The sequence below is a fragment of the Melospiza melodia genome, chromosome 27, assembly GCF_035770615.1.
Source record: "Melospiza melodia melodia isolate bMelMel2 chromosome 27, bMelMel2.pri, whole genome shotgun sequence".
Taxonomy (NCBI): Eukaryota; Metazoa; Chordata; class Aves; order Passeriformes; family Passerellidae; genus Melospiza; species Melospiza melodia.
The window spans coordinates 6237033-6262597 of record NC_086220.1 but is presented as its reverse complement, the minus strand read 5'-3'; the positions used below and the strand labels follow the sequence as shown (position 1 = coordinate 6262597).

The following is a 25565-nucleotide window of genomic DNA, read 5'->3' as shown; positions in this document are numbered from 1 at the left end:
CACAATTGGAAATCTTCAAGGGTAGGAAATGCAGGAAGAGAACAAAAGCAGAGCTGATACAGGCAGGGAATGCACTAGCCAGCCTCTCACAGGCCCTGATCTGTAATTTTATGTTTCACACTGAGCAGGTGAATCACCCAGGGATCTTGGAAGTCATCACAAACTGGCCCAAAGGTGAACATTTCAGACTGTCATCACCACAGGAGGATGAGAAGTTGATTGCTGCTATAACAGCACACTGAGCAGTACCAGGGACTGCCTCGTGTGAGAGTTCAGTTTTCCACCCTGGTTTATGGTTCAAGCCTTCCCTTGGGGGCTGTGTCAGCTCACATGTGCCCAGGCAATGCAGCAGCACAGCTCAGGATGTGGCAGTGCCACTCCGGACACACTGAGGGAGGACTGGGTGGGCATGGCCACGTAGTGGCACCATCCCAATCTCTTGGCAGGGCCAGATCAGTGAGTGCCCTTTTGGGAGGGTGGAGGAGCCATGTCCCAAACAGAGCAGCCATGTCCCAAACAGAGCAGCTTCACTGAGAGAGGACTGCCCTTCTATGGGCACACAGCTCTCTCTCCGAGTCCTGGGGCATCACTTCATGGTCCATCCTCAGCTGAGGCACCAGCAGCAGGGAGAAGCTGCAAAGCTGTGCCACAAATGCAGAGGGGAGGCTGAAAGCTGGGTGGACATGCACTGTGTGCAGTGTGTTGGGATGGCCACAGCAGTGGGGGTGGAGATGAGCTGGGGCAGGCTGAGACCTGGGAGGTCAGAAGGATGATGGGGTGATTTTCAAAGCAATGTGAGGCTCTCATGTTCAGTGTAGACATGACACTTCTGATGTAAATGCCCAGAGACTAAAACATTGCATGAGATTTGGGCTGCACCGCTTGGTGTGCTGACTTCATCCAAGACCTCCCTGTGCCAGCTTCCACCTGGCAATCAGGGAAATGATCCCAGAGGCAGAGAAGGGCAGGTTAGAAGGGACCTGCTCTGTGACCCCAGCAGAGGGTCCTGACAGTGATTCCTGACCACAGTTTGTTTGACCAGTGCTTAAAGAATTCCAGAGACAGGGATGCCACATCCACCCCAACAACCCTTATTACTAAGAAACTTTTCCTTGGTGTGTCACTTCATTCTCCCCTAACTTCCCATATTTTGTCACCAAGGAGTGAACCTTCTGCCTATTTTATTTATTCCACACTGGCACTAACCATATTCTCCTGCTTCAGTTTATGCATGCAAAAAAGTTAAATGACAGAAATATAAGATCAATTGTTTTCATGCTATTTATTTTGTAGCATTTCTTCACTGACTGTTTTATTCATGATAAAACGTGTAATAATTAATTCAACTAAATTGTCTCCTTTCTATACTTCACCAAAAAGCATAGCTTCAGATGCAGCATTTGTGAAATATCCACACAACTTACATCTGTTCTATGCTGCTCTGCCCTGCTGCTGATTATAGTCAGGCTGTGTCACACATCTTCTGAAAGAATTACAGGTTTTATCAGCTTCACATGGGTAAGATACATGCCATAGAAAATATAAATATCAGATCCTGCTCTCCAGAAACTCTCTCAGCTGACATAAATGGTTAATAATATACAGCAGAAATATAAGGTCTTGTAAATACACACACAATTTCCTCCCATCAGGGTAATGTGTCACCTCATCCCACAAAAACTCCCTGGTTCACACACCTTGCCTCATTGCAAAGCTTATTTCATGTGTCATTGATCTTATATACACACATGATCACTGCAGTGAGCATGGACAATTTCTGTTTTGGCATGTACAATCCCAAACAGAAAGTACCAAATTGGCAAGAAATTCCCAGAAATTTACATGCACCGAACAGGGTAGTAGCAGAGATGGAAATTACCACTCAGTTCCTTGGGAATAAAAGCATGGAAATTTTCAGGTAGGCTGTGAGATTGCACAAGGGTCAGGTACACAGGAGGAGAGTCTCAAGAGGAACACTTTTTGAAAAGTATTAGTTTTTGGAAAGCCTGTTTAAATTCTTCATTAAAAGCTGTATAAATGACTGGATTGATTAATGAGTTTAGGTAACCCAACCAGGTGAAAAAGTCCAGGAGGATGGGATGAAACCAACAGGCATCTTGGCAGATTGGTAGGACTAGGGATATGACAAAAAAAGGCAGCCAGCAGAAAATGAAAGCTCCCAGAATAATGCCTAAAGTTTTGGTAGCTTTCCTTTCTCTCGCAGCAGAAATTCTTTTCCTTTCCAGCACACTATCTGCAAGTTTTATTTTCACAGGACCCAGAAATATTGGGGATGCACCTGAATGGGAATGCCCTTCATGGAGGCTGGCATTAATGGAGCAGAGGGACGAGCCTGCAGAGCCAGTGATCAGGTGTGCAGTAGTAAAACGTTTCCCATACAATGAGGGTGGCTTCAGAATCCTATCTCGAGCTGCTACATAAATTCTCCCATACAATATCAGCAGGAGCACGGTCGGGATGTAGAAAGCTCCACAAGTGGAATAAATGGTGTAGGAAATTTGCTCAGTGTTCACAGCACACTTTGCAATCTCTTCATGAGCTTGCACTTGCCTCCAGAAAAACGGTGGCACAGAGATGCTGATGGATATCATCCAGACCACGGCAATCATGAGGGCTGCTCGGCCAGCAGTGCGGCGCTTGGAATATTCCAGAGCGTCTGTGATAGCCCAGTACCTGTCCAGGGCAATGACACACAGGTGCAGGATGGAGGCCGTGCAGCAGGTGATGTCTGAGGACAGCCAGATGTCACACAGCAGCTGGCCAAAGGCCCACGTGTGGGTGACAGTGTAGGCAATGCTGACAGGCATCACCAGCACTGACACCAGGAGATCAGTCACTGCCAGGGAGCCAATGAGGTAATTTGCAGGCGTGTGGAGCTTTCTAGTCAGGAGAATTGTAATAACAACAAAAACATTGGCGAGGATCGTTGCCAAAGTTATGACGGCCAGAAGGATTGACAGTGAAATCTTCAGCCCCAAGAGCGTCCTTTCATCCCAAGGCAGAGGTGTCTCAGTGACATTTAATGATTTATTAGCTGAGCTCTGGAGAGAGAACTGTGCTGAATGGTTGTACTGAGTCATCCTCTGCTCTGCTTTCACCTTCCAGCGGAATATTTCTGGGATAATGAAGAAAGATGCTCACTTCTGTTGATAAAATAGAATTTTTCATACTTTGGTCGAACACTGAAGAATTATTAACTTGTTGAAAACTTCAGCTGATGCAGTAGATGAGGTACTCTCCTATGGAATATTTTCCATCACATCACATCACATCACATCACATCACATCACATCACATCACATCACATCACATCACATCACATCAACTACATAATGGCTAAAGCAAAATGTCATCCAGACACAAGTCTGGTGTACAACAATGAAATCAGCACTATAAGTGATGGGAATTCAGGTGGTTTTCATCTTGAAGAAAACTAAATAATTCTTTATTATCTTTTTTTCACATCTCCTTTCTGACTTTATCTTATGCAAAGTTGCATAAATCAATACTGAAGGGTAAGAGATGGAAAAGAAACATCTGGGCATGCAGTTGATGTCCCTTTGTTTGAGACAAAGCTACCCTCAAGATTATTTTCCTTTTCTCTCTAATAGCTGAGTGTCATGTTTTTGGTATTTACAAGGGACACTTTGTTAGTAGAGTACCTAACATATAAAACAATACTTCTGAATTCCTTCTGTAAACATAATTTCTCCCAGATTTGCAAATCAAGACTTCTTCAAGCACAGATCTCCATTTTCATTTATTTCTCCAGACTATTCAGGTTTTCCCTTCAACAATTAGCCTTTAAATGCAGAAGTCAGGTGCTGGGTGCCAGATCCCAATGCACTGGTGCACATTATATAAGCACAGTATGCAATCTAGAGGCTTTCCATAATTTTCCTTGTATTCACCAGGACTGGATTTCCCGAAGTCTTCACAAACCTGAAGGAAACATCCTGAGACAGATTTCACTCACTTCCATGAGCACCAGAATGTCACTTCTATTATGCCAGCCCAACCCTTCTTGAAATAGATCCTGAATGTGGGATGGGAATGGCTTTGAAGACTGCTGTGGGGGCTACAAGGAGGAACAGCCAACTTCTCCAAGCAGACAACCCCCAGGCCAGCCTTCTCCCAGCCCCGGAGGAGAGGAGCCTCTCTCAGTCATCACTGATACCAACCCATGCCATCCATCCAGGCACTCAGCCGGGAATCTGTGGAAAAGAGGAGCAAAATATTCTACATGAAACATCAGCACTTGGAACTCAAACAGCTTCTCTTAAGCTCCTAAATCCTAATATATGAAGCAGCACTTTTCAGTTTGGTGTATTTGGTTTTTTTATATACAACCACCTTCTGTGAGTCAAACATTTTTCAGACCTGCTTTTTCTTTTGAGGTGTAATTTTCTAATAGGGAGACATAGAAAATCTTGTATTTCACACTAGACTATTACTTTCTTGATTTTGATTTTTTTTCTCTCTAGGAAGAGAAAATCCCTTCCTCATGGCCATTTTGTGATACTGAGCAAAGTCAGTGCATGATGATTTATCATGTACTCAGGAATAGTAATCATCCAGACAAAATAAACATATTTCCAATAATTTAGTATTTCAATGAAGTTGCCTTTTACTCAACAAAAGAATGATGAATACAGGTAAATTATTTTCCTGTTAGAAAGAAATTAAGTTTGTGTAAACTACAGATACTGAAGGAAAATAAATGGCGAACAGTCATTAAATTATCTCAAGTACAAGGTCATACACATAACTGCCTGTTAAGCAAAGCAGAAAACAAATATATAGATATTACAAATCCTGAAACAGCAGAGACCAGGGGTGGGAAGTGGGCACCCAGCCTGTTTCCTGAGAGCAGAGGGACGTGCTGCCAGGCCAGGATGCACACACCCATGGAGCATGAGGAACGCCGGGCAGATCCTGGATGTTGAGGAGCACATTTAGGGCCAGCTGCAGGTTGGGCTCCTGTAGATGGCAGCTCCTAAAAGATATCTGAGACTGCCACGGGAAACTTTGTGTGAAACACCAGCACTGCCATTGGAAACCTGGTGAGGAAGCCAGGGGTGCTCTCTGAGTGCGGGGTGGCTGCCAGGGGGCTTTGGTGGTGCAGGTGTGGCTGCCAGAGCGGCTCCGGGATGGTCACACAGGGACCTTTCCCTGCTGCTGGTGCTGTTATCACCTCTAGATAAGGCAGCATCACCTCTAGATAAGATAGCACCGCGCGTGCCTCTCTCGGGCTGGCTCCGTGCATGGGGTGGCAGTGCAGCCTGCAGGCAGCTGAGAGCACCGCCCAACAGCCCCAGCCCGCGGGGCACGGCAGGATTGCCACCCCGGCGTGTCCCCAGCCTTGTCACCCTCCACAGCACGGGAATCCTCCCAGCTGCCTTGGCTGCATCAGCGCTGTGCTCGGTCATCTTTCCTTGGGCTTCCCCTGCTGCTCTTGGCCGTGGGCTGTGGGCATTGTTTTCACTTCAAAGCACCTGAAATAAACTGAAGGTGATGCCACAGCCAGCCAGAGTGAGATTGGCACAGCACAGCACACTGACATACAGTGCCAGGCTGCAGCACTCCAGTTTAACTCTCTGCAGTTAGAGAACAAGGGCAAGGTGGCAGGGAAGGGTCTATTTGAGGAAAAACAGAGCACCAGGTGTGCCAGGGCAGGTACAAGGCTGGGTGGCACCAGGAGCTCCTCAGGACCAAGTGTCATCTCATTATGTGCTGCATCACCTCTGTGCTTGGTCATCTTTCCTTGGGCTTCACCTGGTGCTCCTGGCCATGAACTGTGGGCATTTTTTTTCACTTCAAAGCACCTGAAATAAATTGAAGATGATGTCACAGTGTCAGGGTTTGACGCTGGCACAATGCCAGTGCCCCCATGAAAATATGTTCTCCCTGGTGTCTACTGTGAGATGTGACCAGGAATAGAGCAAAGCAGGCTCCAGCTTAGGAATAAAAGGAAAAAAAAACTCACCACAGCATCCCAAAAAACTCACTTTCTCTCAAACCAGGACACACAGCCAGCCAGAGTGAGATTGGCACAGCACAGCACACTGACATACAGCGCCAGGCTGCAGCACTCCAGTTTAACTCTCTGCAGTTAGAGAGCAAGGGCAGGGTGGCAGGGAAGGGTCTATTTGAGGAAAAACAGAGCACCAGGTGTGCCAGGGCAGGTACAAGGCTGGGTGGCACCAGGAGCTCCTCAGGACCAAGTGTCATCGTGTGGGCTCTGGGCATGGAGCTGCAGAGATTGCCCAGATAACCAGAGGTGCTCAGTCCCAAGGGTAAATAAACAAAGTCCCAACACATTTCTGTTCCTTTTGGAGCACAGTTATTACTGGAGAGTGGAGCAATTCCTGCAGACTGTGATTTCATGGTGCAGCTGACACGCTTTCTGAGGATGCTGAGGTGCAAGGAGAAGGTTTCAATGCACCTCTGCAAGGCTGGGCTGGGATAAATAATGTGTAAAAAATAGGTATGTGTAAATAAAAATACAGAATTTACTCTTCCACTAAATAGAACAGGAAAAAAAAAAAAGGAAAATGAGATAAAATGTCCTTTAGTAAGCTGCACATTTCCTTTAAGTTCACACTGGAGTTAGAGGAATTAGGGAATTAGTTTTCTTCTCTTGATGGTGGAGAATTGCAAAGGGATGGCTGAGAAGAGAGCTGAAGCTCAGTAAATTACTGAAAGTTCATTTTGTAGCTTATTTTTGCTTTTCATTTAAATGTAGAATCCGTGAAATAGAGCAGGTCTATTCTGTCATGCTGAAAGTGTGATCAGCAGCGAAGCTGCTTCCAGTGAGAGCCAACAGCAGGTGACCAGAAGGCAGGACAGGGGGTGGCCAAGAGGAGCCCCTCTGAAGGCCCTTTTCTTAAAAGAGGGAGCAAGTTTTGAGTAAGTTTTTGCATATTTGGGACAATTGCCTCAAGCATGCATCATAGAGAAGGTATGGAGCCCAACCTGAAGACAAAAGCACTGTTCAAACAAAATGAAATCCATTTAGAATTAGCTCTAGGAATGTGCCCATGCAGAGATCATAACCAAACCTGGATGCAGCTCCTGGGAGAAAAACCAGGCAATGCTGCAGTGCATTGCACTGAAACGTCAAAGGTGCACTCTGTGTAAATTCTGTCTGCATCAGAATTTCTGCTCAGGCCCAGCAGCAGCTGAGCTCTTTAGGGCTGAGCATCTCTCCTCACTGCCAGTGAGGGGAGCTGGTAGAGAAGAGTTCTGTTTCTGGAGAAGCGTGCCTCATTGTGAGTGCTCACTCCAGCACTGCTCATGCAGCATGGCTGGGTGTCTGATCTGCCAGGATCATTGTGACTGTTTCCAAGTAAATCAGGTCCCTACTTTGTTCATTTGATACAGAAAACAGCATTCTATATGGGAAACTATATGCAAAACATTTCTCATTTTAAATAAGCAACTACAGTAATTGGCAAGGAAATGTTAGCCATGTTTAACACCTTCACTCTCTCCTCTCCACCTTCTATTTTTGCTCAGCTTTTAAAAATTATTATTATTTTCCCTCTCTTACCTTTATTTACACACCACCAATATGCATTAGCTATCCAACCCATTGATAATTACCAAGTTACAACTGCTGTTACACATTATAACTAAATATTTCTTATCCAAGAGAAAATCTGGGGTTTAATTGGCAGTGATTCTGGTAAATGCCACATTGCAAAAACAGCCTCTACAATGTGTTACAAAGTTATTTGAAAGGAGCAGGGGCTGGGAAGCTCTCAGCCATGAAGTTGAATTTAAGGACAAGTGCAAGGTAGGTAGTTCAGGTAGAAATGAGCAGTTCCCCTGTTGTGTGATGGAGAGTGACCAGCTCAGCAAAAACTGCACAGTGTGAGATCAACGTGCACTGTCAGCAGAAACTCTGACATTGTACCAGGGCAAGACAGCAACACCTTGGCAAGTGTGTACCTGGGAATGAGCCCTTGAATAGATCTCATTCTTCTCATTTTGGACAAGGCCAAATGGCAGCCTGGCATCCAGCTCTGGGCACTGATCCCAGGAAGACACAGATCACACAGCAAGGAATCAGAAGGAAGCAGCAGGAACCATCAGAAAAGAAAATGGGAATAAACTGCATGGGAACAGGAATGCTGGGGTTTAAAGAGCACAGCTGAGAGAGATGTTCAACAGTCTTTCTGTGCATGGAAGCCTGCAGAACAGGAAGGAATAGTCTGTTCCCTGTGGCTGTGACTAATATCACTGAAAGGAGAGAGACAACTGCAGTGAGGAAGACTGAGCCCTCAGGAAATCTTTGGAGATAGTAAGAGTAGTGAAACAAAAGTATTGCTTAGGGACACTGATGTCTCCATCTCAGAAAGTCACAAGGACAGGTCAAATAATCTTTTTGGAGTGTGATTTCCTATAACAAATGAAGCAGCAGGAAAGTAAAGTGAATTAGTCTACCCCTTGTAAAATGGTCAAAACCAGAATTTTTTTGAGTGTAAACTTGATGAACTTCAATTTGGAACTCCAATTTAAAATGAACAAAAAACCAAGAAAGTGAAAGTTTTTGCAGAACATCACAGTTCAGGTCTGGAACTAGCTCAAGACTCAGCCTTGTGGTGCTCTGGTGTTCCCCATGGGCAGAGGAGCACAGAGAGTTTTCATTGCTTTTTAGAAGGGACTGGTGAGGAATGGCACAGCTGTCAGTGGATGTGCTTGGGGCAGCAGAGCCCCCAGACTCATTTCAGAGCTGGAACACAAGGAACAAACTCCCCATGACTGAGGCATCAGCCTCATGAGCATTTCCCATTCGCCTCTGGCTTTCTAAGCACTGTTCCCTGACAGTTCTCTGCCCTCCTCTCTTGCTCCACTCTGATCTTTGGTGCTCTCCTCGGCCTCAGCTTCACTTTCTAGGACGCACACACAGGTTTCCCTGACATACAATCCTTGTTCCTTTGGTCCCTGAGCATTTGGATCAGCACTCCCCTTCAGCTCTGGCAGCACTGGCAAAGAAGCTGAGCAGTTGTTGCTGTGACCCCAGTTTTTATGGCCATGATGCTGGTTTGTTGGGTTTTTTTGGTTGGTTTTTTTTTTTTTTTTTTTCCCTCTGGCTTAGAATCAACTCCTCTACCCATCCCAATTTCACGGAGCTCAGAGATGGGAAAACATCCAAATTCCTTCTGCACGATTCTCTGTGCTCATCCAGGGTCAGGGATGGGCAGGCTGGGAGCAGGCAGGAGGGAACAGCTTGGCTGAGCTCTGCACGGCACCTGTGGGGATCACAGGGGTGGATTGTGGCTTGTGTGCACACTGAGGGATGCCTTCCTTCACATGTGTGCATCACCAAGGGACAGGAAGAAATCTTTGCTCAAAAGACAGAGGAAAATCCAGTCAATTTTTATGCTGACTTTTGATACTTGGATGGTTTCCTTCAGAGCTCAATGTAGGAGAGTTCTATCCAAGCAAACAACTATTGCCCTGCTGTGGACATGCCAGAAGTGACTGACACTTGTCACTAAGTTCAGTTCTGCGTTTAGGTGAGCACAGTACACTGCCATCATTCTTACTCTGTGTTTAACACTGAAAGTAGCCAGGCCCCTCACATCTTCCTGCATTTTGACACGCCTCAACTCAAGAAATACATTTCCCACATTTCTAAGTAAGCTGAAAACCAGCAGAGTTCACACCACCGGTTTGATTTTTTTTTTTTTTAATTTCATTATTCTCTGCACATGCTTGATTCCCAGCCCATCAGAAGTGTGATACATCAGAAGAAAATGAATGACTGATGGCTGGGGAGAATGCTTCTCTGAGACCAACCAGATCTGGGGGTAAATGTGAAAACCAGCAATGTGGAAAACAACAAATTGATTATTTGTTTGCTATTTGCTAATTTTAATATTTGAGAAGCATGTAAGATATAGATCATAAACCCTTTGTTATGATGCTGCTTTAACTTTTAAGACAATATGAAAAGGAAAAGCAAATTTGCCTTGAGAAACCTCACAGATCCCAGCCATTGCTTTCTGGAATAATCTGTTTGGCAGCAGTTCCTAGAAGGAGGAACTTACAATTACTGGCAAAGGAATCCCATCTCTCTAAAGTCAGTTGTGGTGTTAATTTTGCAAAGGAAGTTGTTTTATTTTCCTGGGGTTTACATCAGGCTCGCAACTGGGGAAGGGTCTGTTTCTCTGGGGAAGAAGAATTATTCTCCTTGAAGTCCATGTTCCAGTTTCACGCACTGCTGCCCACTGGAAACTCCAGACTGCAACGCTGGCAGTCCTGGTGCTTGGCTGGCTCCTGCTCTTTGCTGCAGGACCAAAGCCCACCCCAAAAGTGGCTCGTGTTCATCATTGGTGCAACAGGTGACAGGTGTCCCTCTGTCTCCATGTGAGAAACAGAGCATTTAATCCTGAAAACCTGGCTTGCATCCAGGCAGGTACAGAGACACGGACAGGTGAGGATTCCAAGGGTTCAGTGTCACACTGGCAGCTCCTGGCTTTGCTCTAGCCCCTAATCAGAGGTGATCCTTGGCCACCATCCTACCCAAAACAGGAGTGAAGGAGAAACCAGACAGCTCCGTCACTCGTGGAATACAAACCAGGATGGTGTGGGATAATAATGAAACAACCCTTAAAGCAACCCAAAGCTTTCCCCGGGGCAATGTACATAAAATTACGCTTCTACACTGGTCACTTCATTTATCCAGTACTGCCTGGTGGAAGAGCCCTGCAAGAAGCATTTGAAGCTCTAAATCGCCTGTGAGCTCCCTCCCAGACACGCACGCAGGGTCAGTGCAGGCTGCCCAGACTCGCTGCGGCTCCGAACGTTCAAGGTCAGGCTGGACGTGGCTCTGAGCAGCCTGACTTGATTGAAGATGCATCTGGTGGCTGGGAGGACGGACTCGGTGACCTCTAAAGGTCCCTGTCCGCCCAAACCCTGCCGTAATTCCGCGATGCCCGCGGGGTCCCCGCTCTCCGCAGGGCGATGCCGCCACCGAGCTCTGCCCGCCCCATCCACGGGCACCTGCAGAGCCGGGGCCACACCGCTGAGCCCGGGGCGATCCCGGGGAGATACCGGCTGATCCCGGAGTGATGCCACTGATCCCGGGGAGATACCTCTGATCCCGGAGCTGATCCCGGGGAGATACCGGCTGATCCCGGGGCGATACCGGGGAGATACCGGCTGATCCCGGGGCGATACCGGCTCATCCCGGAGTGATGCCACTGATCCCGGGGCTGATCCCAGGGTGATGCCACTGATCCCGGGGAGATACCGGCTCATCCCGGAGTGATGCCACTGATCCCGGGGAGATACCTCTGGTCCCGGAGCTGATCCCGGGGTGATAGCGGCTGATCCCGGGGCGATACCGGCTGATCCCGGGGCTGATCCCTGGGTGATGCCGCTGATCCCGGGGCGATACCGGCTCATCCCGGGGCTCATCCCGGGGCGATGCCGCCGCAGCCCCCGTCCTCCCGACCCCCTCCTCCCGTTCTCCCTCCTCCTCCTGGGCTTTTCCCGGGCCCGCCGTGGCGGAGCCCCCGTGTTCTATCCCTGGGCACCAACTTCAGCCGGGGCCGAGCGCCCGCCCCGTCGGCATCACCGCGGCCGCCAGCACTCACCGCTGTCCCCGCTGTCCCGTTCTCGCCCGGTTCCTGCAGCGTTCCCCCGGAACGGGCTCGTCGCGCCCGCGCTGCGCTCCGCTGCTCCCTCCGCTCCCCTCCCCTCGCTCCGCTGGGCTGCGGCTCGCTCGGAACCGGGGCCTCACTCGGTGCTCGGTGCTCCCGAGGATCCCACCGGCCCAGCGGGGCCAGCGCTGCCCGGGGCTGTGTCCCTTCCCGGGGGTTCCGTGCGCCGGACCCCGCTGGTCAGCCCGGGCCGTGCCCCGGGGCCGTGCCCTTTCCGTGTCCCTGTGCCAGCCCCGGTGCCTTTTCCCGGCACCGTGCCCCGTTCTGTGTCCCGGCTCCGTTTCCCAGTGCCGCGTCCCGATGCCGTGCCCCGGTGCCGTGTCCCTGTGCCGTGCCCCGGTGCCGTGCCCGTTCCGTATCCCGGCTCCGTTTCCCGAAGCCCTGCCCCGTTCCGTGTCCCAGTGCCGTGTCCCTGTGCCGTGCCCGTTCCGTGTCCCTGTGCCAGCCCCGGCGCCGTGCCCGTTCCGTATCCCGGCTCCGTTTCCCCGAGCCCTTCCCCGTTCCGTGCCCCGGTGCCAGTCCCGGTTCCGTGTCCCGGTTCCGTGTCCCGGGGTCGGGCAGCCTGGTGCCGTTCCGGTGATGCGAGGATCGATAGCTCAGGGCAGCGGGGATGCCGAGGACAGAGAGCAGCTCGCAGCTCCTCCGGATGGGCTTGACCCAAGTGCTGCTTCAGCTCGGCTCCGACCGGGGCTTGCACACCCTCTCAGCACAGCCCTCCTGCTTCCCGTGCTAATTCCAGCATTTTTCAGCTAGGCACTAAGTGGATTTTTACCAGTTTCAGTTGCCAACTAGAAATTAATGTTATTTTTTCTTTCTTTTTATTTTTTTTTTCCAAAGAAGCAGCAACTATGTTCACACTAGACAAAACTTTTACATGAAAGTAATTCGGATTCCAAGGTCTTGGAACAGAAATTCTTAAGCCACAGCCCCTTTGCAGCATCATTTGGCCTTAAATAGATTCTAAATTAGCCATTGCCAGCTGTCTCCATTTTCCTCTGGCAGCTAATTTACATATTGGATTACTTTCAAAATACAGATAATCTCATGATTTTTGCACACTTAATACTGTGGATAGCCAGGCTCTGCCCTCTCCACCACAGTGTCTCAGTAAATGGTTTCTAACCCTGAGCCCAAGCCTGCTGTATCTCCCCTCAACATGGTCTCAAAAAATTCACACTCCCTCCAAATATCTTGGAGGGTTTTGCCCCAACTTCAACACCCCAAATAGCTGGCTGCTCCCAGAACAGCAGCATTTCACCTATTCCACTGCAGTGGAGAAGGGTTTTGAACCTGGAATGACTGAGTATGGCACAAATCATAAAGCCTCACTTGGGACTGAGAGGAAAATATGAGCTTTTTAAACTGCAGCCACATGGTGTGAATCTTACACAAAAAATAATAATTCCTTGCAGCATCACTTCCCTCCCAGGCTGGGAGGGGACACATGGTGAATCTTTTGAGCCTCCAGAATTTCCCACTGAGACGAGAGCAGCTACAATAGGTTTCCTCTGAAAGCCTGAAGATGCCTCTCCATTTATTTTCCTCCCAAACAATGTGGGTGTTGTTCTGTGGGTGGGAATGTGTTTGATGTGATACAATGCGAAAGGGAAGAGGTTGGCTCTTTTATATCTCCACATGAGGGATAAATCCTGCCCTTGGGCTAGAGATACTCCATGGAAGCTTTGCAGCAGAGTGCAGGCTGCCCTGGGGTCTGTGGCCACCCCCAAGACCCCTGCAGTGCTTTATCAGGAGAAGAGAGCTGCTGTGCCACAGACAGAGCATAGATTCCTCCTGGAACGGGAAAAAAAGCAGTAAAGTTGCTGTAAGGTTGTTGTTCTCCCATGCCAGGACTTCACAGATATCAGTTATTTCCACAAACAGTAATTCCATGCAGAAAAAGGAAGTGGCTAGTGCCCTTCCTTAGGCTGACTGGGAAAACAAGAGAAAATTTCAGGGTCCAGACTGGTCTTCAGATATTAAAAAAAAAGAAATTCTTCTCCCTCTGACTTTGATCCTCCAGACACTCTCTAATAAGAGCTAGAGCACATTTCTCTCATGCTTTACAAGGTCAAGATCAGTATTGTGTTTAATATCCTGTGTTGAAAGTCCTGCTTAGAGAAAAATAATGCAACTACTCTTTTTTGAGATATATTATCTTCACTTTTGATGGAGCAGGTGCACAGGGAGAATTTGTGCACAGCCCCAGAGCTGGTACAAATGTGCACCAGTGAGACAGACAGATCTGCAGATAAAGGAATCTTTGAAACAAGACTAACGCTAGGGGGGGAAAAACCAAACCCACAGCTGGATTGGCAAGGCTGGCAGAGTCACAGCAATCTGTTGGTGCTGCTCAGTCTGTAAATCCCTTTTTAGGGATTGGAGATGTTGGTGCTCTCCATCACTGGAGCTCAGGCACATCTGCACCCCCCTGGTGCTGTCTGAGGCAGGGCCTTGGGTGAAAATCAGCATTTCACACACAGCTTTTAGTAAATTTCTTCCTTTAATCCACTTATTAAACTTTCACAAGGCTGATTTCATTTTTCCTGGTTGAACTGAGCCCATCTAAGCAGTCCTACCTCTAATTTTGTTCCCTATCATGTTTCACTCCCAGAATTTCTCACTGCTGCTTTTCCCAGCTTAAACATTTCCCCAGCAGCCCCAGCCAAAGTTATGGCGCAGCTGAGCCTTGGCTGGGGAGTGGTGCACTAAGGGTTACAGGCACATCCAAGGAGAATTAAAGCCCATCCAAAGCTCCTGTCTCAGAATCCTGAGTGAAAGCCTCACCATATCGACCAGACCTGCTTGCTCGCAGGTGGTGAGCAGCATTTCCCGGGTGTCTGATTTCACAGGGCTCAGGTTTTTATTCCCTTGCTGCAGAAGAAAGGCTGAAAAGTTGCTGTTTTCACCATCTGGGGAATGGTTTCCTTCCTTGGTGTAGCTGGAAGGCCACCAAAGGCAGAGCTGATGCTTTTCCTGTCAAGGGTTTTGGTGTCCAGGCTGTCCCAGAGCGAGCCCACAATCTGATCTGATCTAATTCAAACCCCAGACACATTGGGGTGATGTTGCTGTGACTCCCCAGGGAATTAAGATGGTGATTAATTATTTCACTTAATTATTTTACTTATTTCACTCCTCCCAGAAATGCTGGAGGAATGTTTTTACTTGTTTGAGCTGGCAGGAGGGGTGACAATCAGTCATGGAAGGCTCTGCAGGACTGAGCACAGGCACAAATTCATCTGGTGCTGGTAAAACACTGCTGAGCTCCACTGAGAACAGCACAAGTAGAGACAGAACCTCTGAGATCAGAATTATTTTGCTGCCCTGGTTGTAGCTTTTTCCAGAGCTGGAAAGCATCCTGTGATGGTGTTCACAGGGGTCTTGTGTTGAAGGAAGAGACAAGGACTTGACTCCATATTTCAGAAGGCTGATTTATTATTTTATGATATATATGACATTAAAATTATACTAAAAGAACAGAAGAAAAGGTTTCATCTCAGAAGGCTTAGCTAAGCTAAGAGTAGGAAGGAATGATAACAAAGTTTTGTGGCTCGGACAGAGACTCCGAGCCAGCTGACTGTGATTGGCCATTAATTAGAAACAACCACATGAGGCCAATCCCAGATGCACCTGTTGCATTCCACAGCAGCAGATAATCATTGTTTACATTTTGTTCCTGAGGCCTCTCAGCTTCTCAAGAGGAAAAAATCCTAAGGAAAGGATTTTTCATAAAAAGATGTCTGTGACAGCATCCCAGTCTCCTTGTGCAGCATAAGGGAGGGGCAGTGAATTCTCATGAAAACCATACCTGGACACATCCTCCCTCCTCAGACACAGAAATGGCAATAAAATGGCTGCACCTCGATGGTGTTGATGTAAAAATCCCTCCTTCCTCACCAGCCTGGCTCCTGTGGATGCAGCACAGCCAGATCCATGGCTCATGTGAACAGACATTTGCTTTTTCTCTTTGCAGACCTTGCCAAGCCCAGGCTAGAGAAGGGGAGAAGGCTGATATCATCCTGAGTACCACAGCAAATACTTCAAAACTGCTTTTACTCACCATTAAACTGTGGTGAGAACAAAACACCCTCCTGGTTTTCAGTCTAATTTTGCCCACTGCTAATTTACATCTATTTCTCCTGCATCCAGCAGGACCTTCCTTGAGGTTTGCCCTCATGATTTACCCACCAACTCTTTTTTGAGGCAACAAAATGCACTGGTTCCTTGTCACAGAAATTTACTTTGGCTGAGGCAGACAGATGGATCACGTGAGGTCCCTCCTTTTTCTTCAGGAATCCTCTTTGCTTTTTGATATTTGTGGTCACCTTAATTTATCATTGAAAACTTAATTAAAGACCCAGACATTCCAAAAAAAGGGAGGAAACTCACAGTACTTTTTTCCTAGATGAGTCATTTTCCTCTGAGTTCCACGTTTTTGTCACATTCCAAACCTCACACTTAGATGCTGACATATGGAGAATTCTTCAGGCACTGCTTCTCTGCAGAAGGTGTATTTTGGCTTTAGAGCTTTATTCTCAGTCTTACAAAGGAGCAGAACCAAGAGCCCAGCCAATGCTTCCTTAATATGAGGGTCCTCTCTTTCCTTTCTCTCTATTAAATAGAAAAATGTTCAGAAATTGGTAGATAATCAAAATACAGAATCTCTGTTATGATTGCTGAGGTAACTTGCAGCAGTGCTTGGCAATTTTTTCCCCCCAGAGTTCCTTGAGCCTGTTTTAACCATCTGATTTATGCAGAACATGGCTGAGAAAGGCACTCAGAAGTTGTGTGTGTGCTCACTGAACTCCATGAGGTCTTATTCACACATTAAACAAAACAATATTGTTATGCACAAACATGAATTTTCTTCCAGAGAAGAGAGGAATTCTCTGTCAGCACTGCTCTCCCAGTGACTCAGTGAAGCATTTTTCTGCACAGAGTGACACCAGGGCTGGAGAAATCTCGGGATTTCTGCTGCTCAGAGTGACCCCAAGATGTGTTAAAAAGTCTCTTTTCCCAGCCTGGCACTCAAAGAAGGAGTAAGAGCTTTTCATTTCTCGTTCTCAAGGTTGTTCATTGTTTCTTATCTATAAAATTCTTCCTCCTGTCCAGCCGAGGTCCACTCAGCAGGACAGACAGAGGCACTCTGGTGTTATCTATTTATACTAAAAACTACCTGTACATTATTTACAATAACTTCCCAATATCTATCACCTATGTTAGACACTGAGCTTCTACTCTAAACCAATCTGTAAGTGCCACCATCACAGCAGAAGATGGAGGCCAAGAAGAAGAAGAAGAAGGAGAAAGGCTGGACATGCCCAGATTCCTCCATCTTCCCTCCTGAACCCCCTTTCTAAAAACCCCCAAAATCTACTTTTCACCCTGTGATAAATTCACTATCATTCTACTTAAACTTTTGTGGCTTGTAATTCTTCATGCAAGGTCAGTAATTGTTTTTTCCAAGGGCTAAATCAAAGGCACACAGGGGTCTGGGGCTCTGTGCCAGGGTCTCTGAGCCTCCAGGGCATTCAGAGGAATTTCCTGGGTTCCCACAGAGAAACCCACCAGACTTTGTGTGAGGGAAGGCTGAAGGACCTGGCATGTTCATTATGGAAAAGACAAGGGGGTTCCAAGTGCCATCTTCATTTAACTGATGGGGTTATGGAAGATGCCAGGGCCTGTGTGACATCTCCATGCACTCCCTGGGTATTTTGTCATGTCCAGCACTGGCTGGGTCTCATGAAGAAATCATCAGTGAGGTAAGGAAAGGGCTGTAAACAGGCTGAGTCAACATTTATTTCTTTTGACAGTGATCCCTGCATGCAACCACTGAGAACCTTGGATTTTAGGCTGACATTCAGCTCTGATGCTGTGGCAAATCCTCTGTGGAGGAAATGTCTGTCTGCTCCAGGTGGTCATTAATGGGAAGGCTACTGAATAAATATTATATATATATATATATATATATATATATATAATTTATATGTATATATTATTTATATATTTATATATTTATATATAAAATATATATAATTATTTATTTATATATAATTATATATGATTTATATGTATATAAATTTATATTTATAAATTATAAATTATATATAAATTATCTAAAATTTTTATATAGAAATAAATTTTAACATATAATTTATAATTATATATAATTATAAATTATATATATAATATATAATTTATATATATTATATTTATATATATAAATATATATATAGATATTCATCTATATAAATTATATATTTATATATGAATTATATATTATATAAATCTTCATATATATAAATTATATATGTTTATATAATATATATTTATATATATAAATTATATATTATATATATATACACACATAATTTCTATATTAGAAATCATAGATCTGTACCTGTTCTTTGCCATCCTCCCCTTGCCTTACACGCTATTATGAATTTAATATGTGTGAAGAGAAGAACAAGGGAAAACACTGAAGCACACCACACACTTTGATTTTATTTAAAAAAAATTTTCCCTGTCAACTCCCATTCTTTTCCTAGCAACATATTTTGCTGGGAGGAGTTCAAATACCCAAAGCTGTGAGAAGAAGCAGCCCATGGTGCTCTCCAGTGAGGAGCTGCATTGTGCAGGATGGTGCCAGCAATGCCACAAAGCACACAGGCAGTGAGGTGTCCTCTCATAAATATCAGAGACTGGAATATTCCCAGTATGTAAGTACAAGGAAAATCACAGGAGAACTGGAAAGGAACCCTGGAGGTCTCCAGTCCAATCTCCTGCTGAAAGATGGGAAGTCTGGAAGCTACAGCCCAGGTTATGTAAAGCTCCATCCAGCTGAGAGCTGAAAATTTATGAGGTTCATAAAGAGTTAAATCATGGGGTACCAGGGCTGAAAATGAAATTACCTCCCTGTGGAAGCAGCTCCTGTGAAGACAAAACCACCTGTGGTCCCATTGACACATCCCCAAAAAGCACAACTGGAAAGCAGTCAGCAAGGTGTAATAGAAAAGAGGATTATAGCACATAGCAGAGGAAGGAAATGAAACATAAAAAATCAAAGCAAATGGAATGTTCATGTCTTTAATGCATATTTCAAAATAATAGATTTGATTTTTCTCAGTGGCTGAAAATTTTGGAGTAGAAAAAGAGAAGGATCAGCCTGGGAATGGAAGATCTTCTGTTCATGATTCACCTACAGGAATTAGCCTTGTATCTAGCCAGGAGAAAAACAGAATGTACAGACATAATAAATAATTCCTGGTATTTTGTGAATTTGTAGGTAATTACACATTAGAAGCCATATGGGGAAAACAACACTGAGAGGGAAAAAAATCTCAAAATATTTTCCATCTTGTATATTTGGGAAAAAAAATTGACATTTTGTCAAAAATATCATTAAATTTTTCAAAATTGTGTTTCCTAACTTCTTATTGGCTATTATTTTTTGTTTTCTGTCTTTTATTTTCCTTTGGTCCAAACTTTTGAATGGATTTTTTGTTACTTTTGCTCCATCTTCTTTTCCTTGCATTTGACATTGTCTCACTGGGGGTTTTTTGTGAACAAACTGAACATTGAATAAAATAAACTATTTGTGCTCATCCAAAACTACACTGGCAAAAGAAAATGAAAGAAAGGAGAGGATAAAACCCATTTGATCAGATGAAATAAGGACAGCACACTGCTTATTGACCTTTGTGTTATATTTGTACCAAATCTCAGCATCAGTCTGAGCTGCTTGCTGTTGTTCATGTTAGTGAGAGGTTTTTACTATTATTATCTCCCTTTTTATAACAATGGAGCTACTTTCACTTTAATATCATATTTAGATTCCGTGCTTTCAAAATAATTGCTTCAGTATCTGTCATTGTCATTAGAGGAAGGTATTTTGGATGTTTCCCCTGGGTCTGATCCAATTTTTTCCTGAGAATTGTAGCAAGCACCCCCATCCTTACTGAGGCAGCTCACAATGGAGCTTTAGTGCCTAAGGAATTTAGTAATTTACTTTTTAAAATTTTAGCAGACAGCTAGAGTAGATAAATGCATTGCTTGTGCAGCTCAACACATAAAGACATTGTTCATTTTCATAGCACTGGATAAAAATACCTCAGAAACCTCTGAGCCTGGCAGAAAAGAAAGAGCTGAGCATTATAATAACATTTAAATGCCAAATAAAGAAGCAGATACTGTGTAGTTTGGCTTTGGAAGAGAGCAGCTTGGCCCACAGCTCTCAGAGAATTGCAGTTTCTGAGCTGAACCTGGCCCAGCAGTTCTCTGATCACTTACAGAAGAGCTGATTTCATCTGAACATTGCCAAGGTGAAATGCAGAACAGAGCTGGTGGACCATCACTAGGTAAATGTCTAAAGGATATTTTCTAATTATTGTGCTTCCTTCTTGTATTTTCTGTGCCCACCCTTGCACACACAGCAGTCACCCTGAGAGCAAAATCTGAGAAATGGGTGAGTTGAAATGGCAGAAATGGGTGATCTGCAATGGCAGAAATGGGTGATCTGAAATGGCAGAAATGGGCGATTTGCAATGGCAGAAATGGGTGAGTTGAAATGGTAGAAATGGATGAGTTAAAATGGCAGAAATGGGTGATGTGCAATGGCAGAAATGGGTGAGTTGAAATGGCAGAAATGGGTGATTTGCAATGGCAGAAATTGGTGAGTTGAAATGGCAGAAATGGGTGAGTTGAAATGGCAGAAATGGGTGATCTGCAATGGCAGAAATGGGTGATCTGCAATGGCAGAAATGGGTGATGTGCAATGGCAGAAATGGGTGATCTGCAATGGCAGAAATGGGTGATTTGAAATGGCAGAAATGGGTGATGTGCAATGGCAGAAATGGGTGAGTTAAAATGGCAGAAATGGGTGAGTTAAAATGGCAGAAATGGATGATTTGAAATGGCAGAAATGGGTGAGTTAAAATGGCAGAAATGGGTGAGTTAAAATGGCAGAAATGGGTGATGTGCAATGGCAGAAATGGGTGAGTTAAAATGGCAGAAATGGGTGATCTGCAATGGCAGAAATGGGTGATCTGAAATGGCAGAAATGGGTGATGTGCAATGGCAGAAATGGGTGATTTGCAATGGCACTGCAGCTCCCTGGGGCTTTGGGTGCCTTCCCTCCCTCCCTGTGGGAATTCTGGGGCTGCAGTCATAGAAATTCAGTGTCAATGGAGCTACATTACTAGAAAATGTTCACTTTGAAAACTTTTTGAATCTTCTGCACTGCAGGAAATCTCCTCAGGGGCTGCCCAGCTCCTGCTCTCACTCACAATGGAACGATCCTCTTAGAAGTTCTTTCTCCCACAGCAAGTTTCCTTACAAGCTGCACAAAGTGGAGAAAATTGGAGTGATGCTTCCTTTCTCTCTTTTGGTTTCTGCTTCTAGCTAGGAACAGGGTTTACCAGGAATATTTCCTTTAAAATGAGCCCTGGCATGTTGGGAATTACTGCTCTGCACAGAGCACCTTTCCCTGCTGGGATTGTAATTCATGGTCCATGCTGTGGGTGAAGTCACACCCTCCTTGCTTCCTTTTTTTGTCTTGTTCTGCTATCTTTTCTTTTTTTTCAACTTTTTTTTAGCTTTCCTCATGAAGCAGAATTTGCATCACTTGCTTTAAGCCTCCACATTGCAGCTGCCTGAATGAGTCACCCTGGAAAGGCAGAAAAAAGCCAGAAAAAAGCAAAGTCTCCCAGGAAGGGACTGATCTGATCCTCCTGTGTGTGACGGTGTTCACAGGGGTCTGAGGATGAGGGAAGAGATGATGATATGACTCAATTTTTCAGAAGGTTTGATTTATTATTTTATTATATATATTATATTAAAGCTATACTAAAAGAATATAAGAAGGGATTTCATCAGAAGGCTGGCTAAGAATAGAAAAAGAAAGAATGATAACAAAAGCTTCTGTCTCAGACAGAGAGTCCGAGCCAGCTGACTGTGATTGGCCATTAATTAGAAACAACCACATGAGACCAATCCCAGATGCACCTGTTGCATCCCACAGCAGCAGATAATCAATGTTTACATTTTGTTCCTGAGGCCTCTCAGCTTCTCAGGAGGAAAAATCCTAAGGAAAGGATTTTTCAGGAAATATCGTGGCTGCACCTGGGGTCTGGCTCACTGCACTGCAGTGAGTTTGCTGCTGAAGGAGCAGTGAGCTGCACAAACCCCACCAGTTTCAGCCACCACTTCCACAGTGCAGCTGGGACACCCTCCAAAATGCCCTGACCCCAGCAGCTGACCTCCTGCAGAAGGACAGGAAAACCAACAGCACCTTCCTGTCACTGTAGGACATGAAAGAACACAAGCTCACACCGCTGCTCTCAAGGTGAAGAAAAGGGAAGTTTATTCCCTGACTCCAACATTTACAGATTTCCAAAAGTGACAGCGGATTGGATGGTGAAAGTGCCACCTCTCCAATGACACTGGACAAACCAACAGTCTATCAAATTTCTTTTTTTCTATAAAAGAATGCAAAACAATGAGTTATTTATAGAAAGTGTGTGAGAAAGTTTGCCACAAGAATGTAAACATCAGAAGGCTTAGAAAATCTTAAAAAAATCAAAGCAACACCTTCCTTTGGAGCTCTGCTCTGTGTCCTTTGCAGTTGGTTAGGGACTGGGAGAGCTTTGCAGTGAGGAGTGAAAAGTATTAAAGGGAATTTCTGCCAGAACAAGCCACTTCCATCTTGAAGAATTTCCTACAACAATCCCTTCCACAGAGGAACCCTTCATTCTTCCTTCTGGCAGATGGGCTTAAAGATGCTTCCCAAAGAGCAAAAGCCTCATTCTTCAGAGGTTGTGGGGAGAGCTCAGTCCTTGCTGGGCTGCTGCTGCCACAGCACAGCTGCCATGGCAGAGCTGAGTCACCAGCTGGAAACTCTCATCTCAGTTCCTCACCTCACTTCAGCACTGCAGTCGAGTGGAGAGCACAACCAGGCACAGAGCATTTTCCTTTTGGGGCAGAGAGTCCTCACTCTGCTCCTGCTGGTGACCCTGAGAAGGTCTGACCACACCATCCATGGTTGTCTCTGTCTGAGATGGTCTGGTCTTGTTTGTTATTTCATTATTTTATCTTATTGTCTTGTTTATTGTTTATTTTTTTAAACCTGAAAATAATGGATCTGAGGGGGTCACCTGGACATTAAAAGCAGTCAGCTGAGCAGCCCTCAGGAGGACAGGGTTAAAGTAACCTGGTTACTATGAGATTAACCCCAACTGCTTTACAAGGTGTGAGAAATGGATCCAGTAAAGAATCATGTATCTGTGATAAACCTCTGTCAAAGTGATGCCTTATATCAAGTGTTTGTGATAAATCTCTATCAAAGTGATGCCTTATATCAAGACCTCTGCTCTGCCTGGCTTTGGAGTGCCAAACCACAAAGGATTAAGCATTTAGTGGGGTTTTACCTGTTTCACTTACACGAAGCTCGTTTTTCTAAGCAAACCTTTACCAGTTTGTCTTCTTCTGGTCTTAGAAGTTAGCCTGCATATAAAATGTAATTGATGAGATATTGTGTAAAATATAAAATTTCACCACCCTAATGATAATTAGGGTGATGAAAAGTAGGAAAAACAATTTCTACATCTCAGTTGGTTTTGGATAGTAGCATTCAAAATATCTCCTGCACACACTCTCAAGACTTAGGGTGCACCAGAGCCTCACTAATAAAATCTTTGTGACTCACTCTGCTGCCAATGGGGAACATTTCCTGTGCATTTTGTCCTCTTTGTGAACCACAAAACACAGAAATGTGCAGCTTGTGGATGTGGAATGGTCCTTGCTCTATCCTGAGAGCTGTCATGACTTGGCAGGGACTTTGAGCTGCTGTAATGCAGGGGAATTCTGAAACATCCAATTCACTGTACGTTCGTGAAAACCCATTTATTTTCTTCTTGTAGTTGTGTAGCCTTTTCCCTAGTGTTAAATACAAAGGTGGAGATAACAGCATCTGTTACATGAAAAATACTTTGACTTTAAACTTCCAATTATACAATGACCAATTTACAGAAATGTCGTATTTTAATCACTCTTCAGTATGCCAGAAAAAATCACTTTTAAAAGGCAGCTCTAGCTGCATTTTCATGTCAGTGGGAGAGGTGCAAGCCAACATTTTGTCAAATATGCTAAATCACATGAGGGTGGGGCCACATATATCTTTGAGTGAGGATGCTGTGTGAGGAAGGACCTGTGTGGAGACGGCTCTGGCAGAGAGCAGTGGGTGATGGCTTTGGGCAAGAACTACTGGGGAAAAAATGTTACAAAATTTACAAAGCAACGCCCATCACAGCTTTGTCCAAATGCAACCCCTTGAGACTTCATTTTGAACCTGAATGACCAATTCATTAGAGTTTTCTTTATTTGTTTATAAATTGCAGGATTATGGAGACGTCTAGGGACCACTTGGTCCAACCAAGCAGGGCCGGCTTTAAAGGTGAATTAGTTTTCAAATTAAGGGTTTTTCATATTTAATATCTTCAAGAATGGAGCCTCCACACCCTCATTGGCTTCCTCTTCCAGTGTTTCATTCCCCACCTCATTTGGAACCATTTGGCATTTAGAAATCTGGAGGCAGTAACTCATGTTCTTCCAACAGGCAAGTTCCAGGCTGTTTCACAGAACTGGAAAGTCAGCGAGGCCCATGAAACAGTTAACGAGATCAAAGCCTCCTGCTCCTGAAAATCCCCACCCAACAGGCTGTTTTCCTCATCTTTTGGAGCAGTTTCAGCACGAGGCAGGTGGCACCATCCCCACGAGCAGATTCCTGGGCAGAGCACGCTGGGCTGCACTCGCTGCGTTCCCTGGGATCACTCTGAGCCCAGGAGCTCTGACTCACTCCTGGATCAGACTGGGGAGCCCAGAGCCAGCTGATCTGCAAGCTGCTCCGCTCCTTTAATTGATCCTCCCTGCCTGGGAGCATGTCTGTACTCAAGATGAGACATCTTTGATATGAGGTGCAGCTCCACCATGGCAGAGAGCATCCCATGACCAAACAGAGTGAGATTTCCTGGGTTCCCCTCAGTGGCACTGAGTGCTTTGCATCTGCCTGGCAGGGCAGGAGCAGGCAGGCAGTTTGGAGCTCAGGCACTCTGCAATAATGTTGGCAGACTCTGGCATGTGTAGGTCTATCGTGTGCAAGGAGGGAAAGTCTGTGGCTCCCACATGATGTGGTTTCATGGGAGCAAAACAGTGAGCTAGCAGTGGAACCAGGCTCTGCACCAGCTTTTCCTGGAGCTGGGGCTGCCAGTTCAGCTCCTGGGATAATATTTCCTTTTTTGAGGGAGTCACGTCCATGCCACATCCATGTGGTTCCAGCTGCATCTAAATTTAAAATTTAAATTAAATTTAAAATTTAAATTAAATTTAAAATTAAATAAAATAAATAAATTTAAAATAGAAATAAAAAATAAAAATAAATAAATATTTAATTTAATTTAATTTAAAAAAATAATTAAAATTTTAAAAATTAAAATTAAAAGTTAAAATTAAAAAATAAAAATTCATTTTAAAATTAAATTTAAATTAAGAAGCAGTGTGAGGTGAAGGCAAACTGTGTCAACAAAAACAAATATGCTTCCTTGTAGATCCCTCCCACCCCACCACTCCTGCAAGAGACAAATAGTCTATTTCAAACAAACCAGAGTATTTTCTGTCAGTACCAAAAGAAAACATTTTGCTTTCCCAAATTAAATTAAATTCAGTACTAAATGTAACGAATGCTGAAACCACAATGTCTGCATTCCCTCCTGTGCACAAGCAGACGTTTCAGAGACAAGTACAGGAATCTCTTTACAGCAGGGCTGTCCCAGCCCTACCAGACCAAACCTTCTGCTTCTGGGCTGGATTTTAAAAGGGAGA

General features: G+C 45.0%; 1 protein-coding gene across 1 annotated transcript; it reads right to left on the bottom strand.

Annotated features, from left to right (window-relative positions):
• Nucleotides 1–1258: 1258 nt before the first annotated feature.
• On the bottom strand, nucleotides 1259–12519 carry HTR1D (5-hydroxytryptamine receptor 1D). The gene is made up of 2 exons (XM_063177509.1): nucleotides 11631–12519; nucleotides 1259–4235 (listed from the first exon to the last, which is right to left on the bottom strand). Exon 2 carries the CDS (start codon nucleotides 3099–3101, stop codon nucleotides 1965–1967), a length of 1137 nt encoding a protein of 378 aa, XP_063033579.1. The 5' UTR covers nucleotides 3102–4235; nucleotides 11631–12519; the 3' UTR covers nucleotides 1259–1964.
• Nucleotides 12520–25565: the final 13046 nt, after the last annotated feature.

Coding starts and splice junctions, on each gene's coding strand:
- HTR1D (XM_063177509.1), bottom strand. CDS start 3,101: ATGACTCAGTACAACCATTCAGCACAGTTCTCTCTCCAGAGCTCAGCT.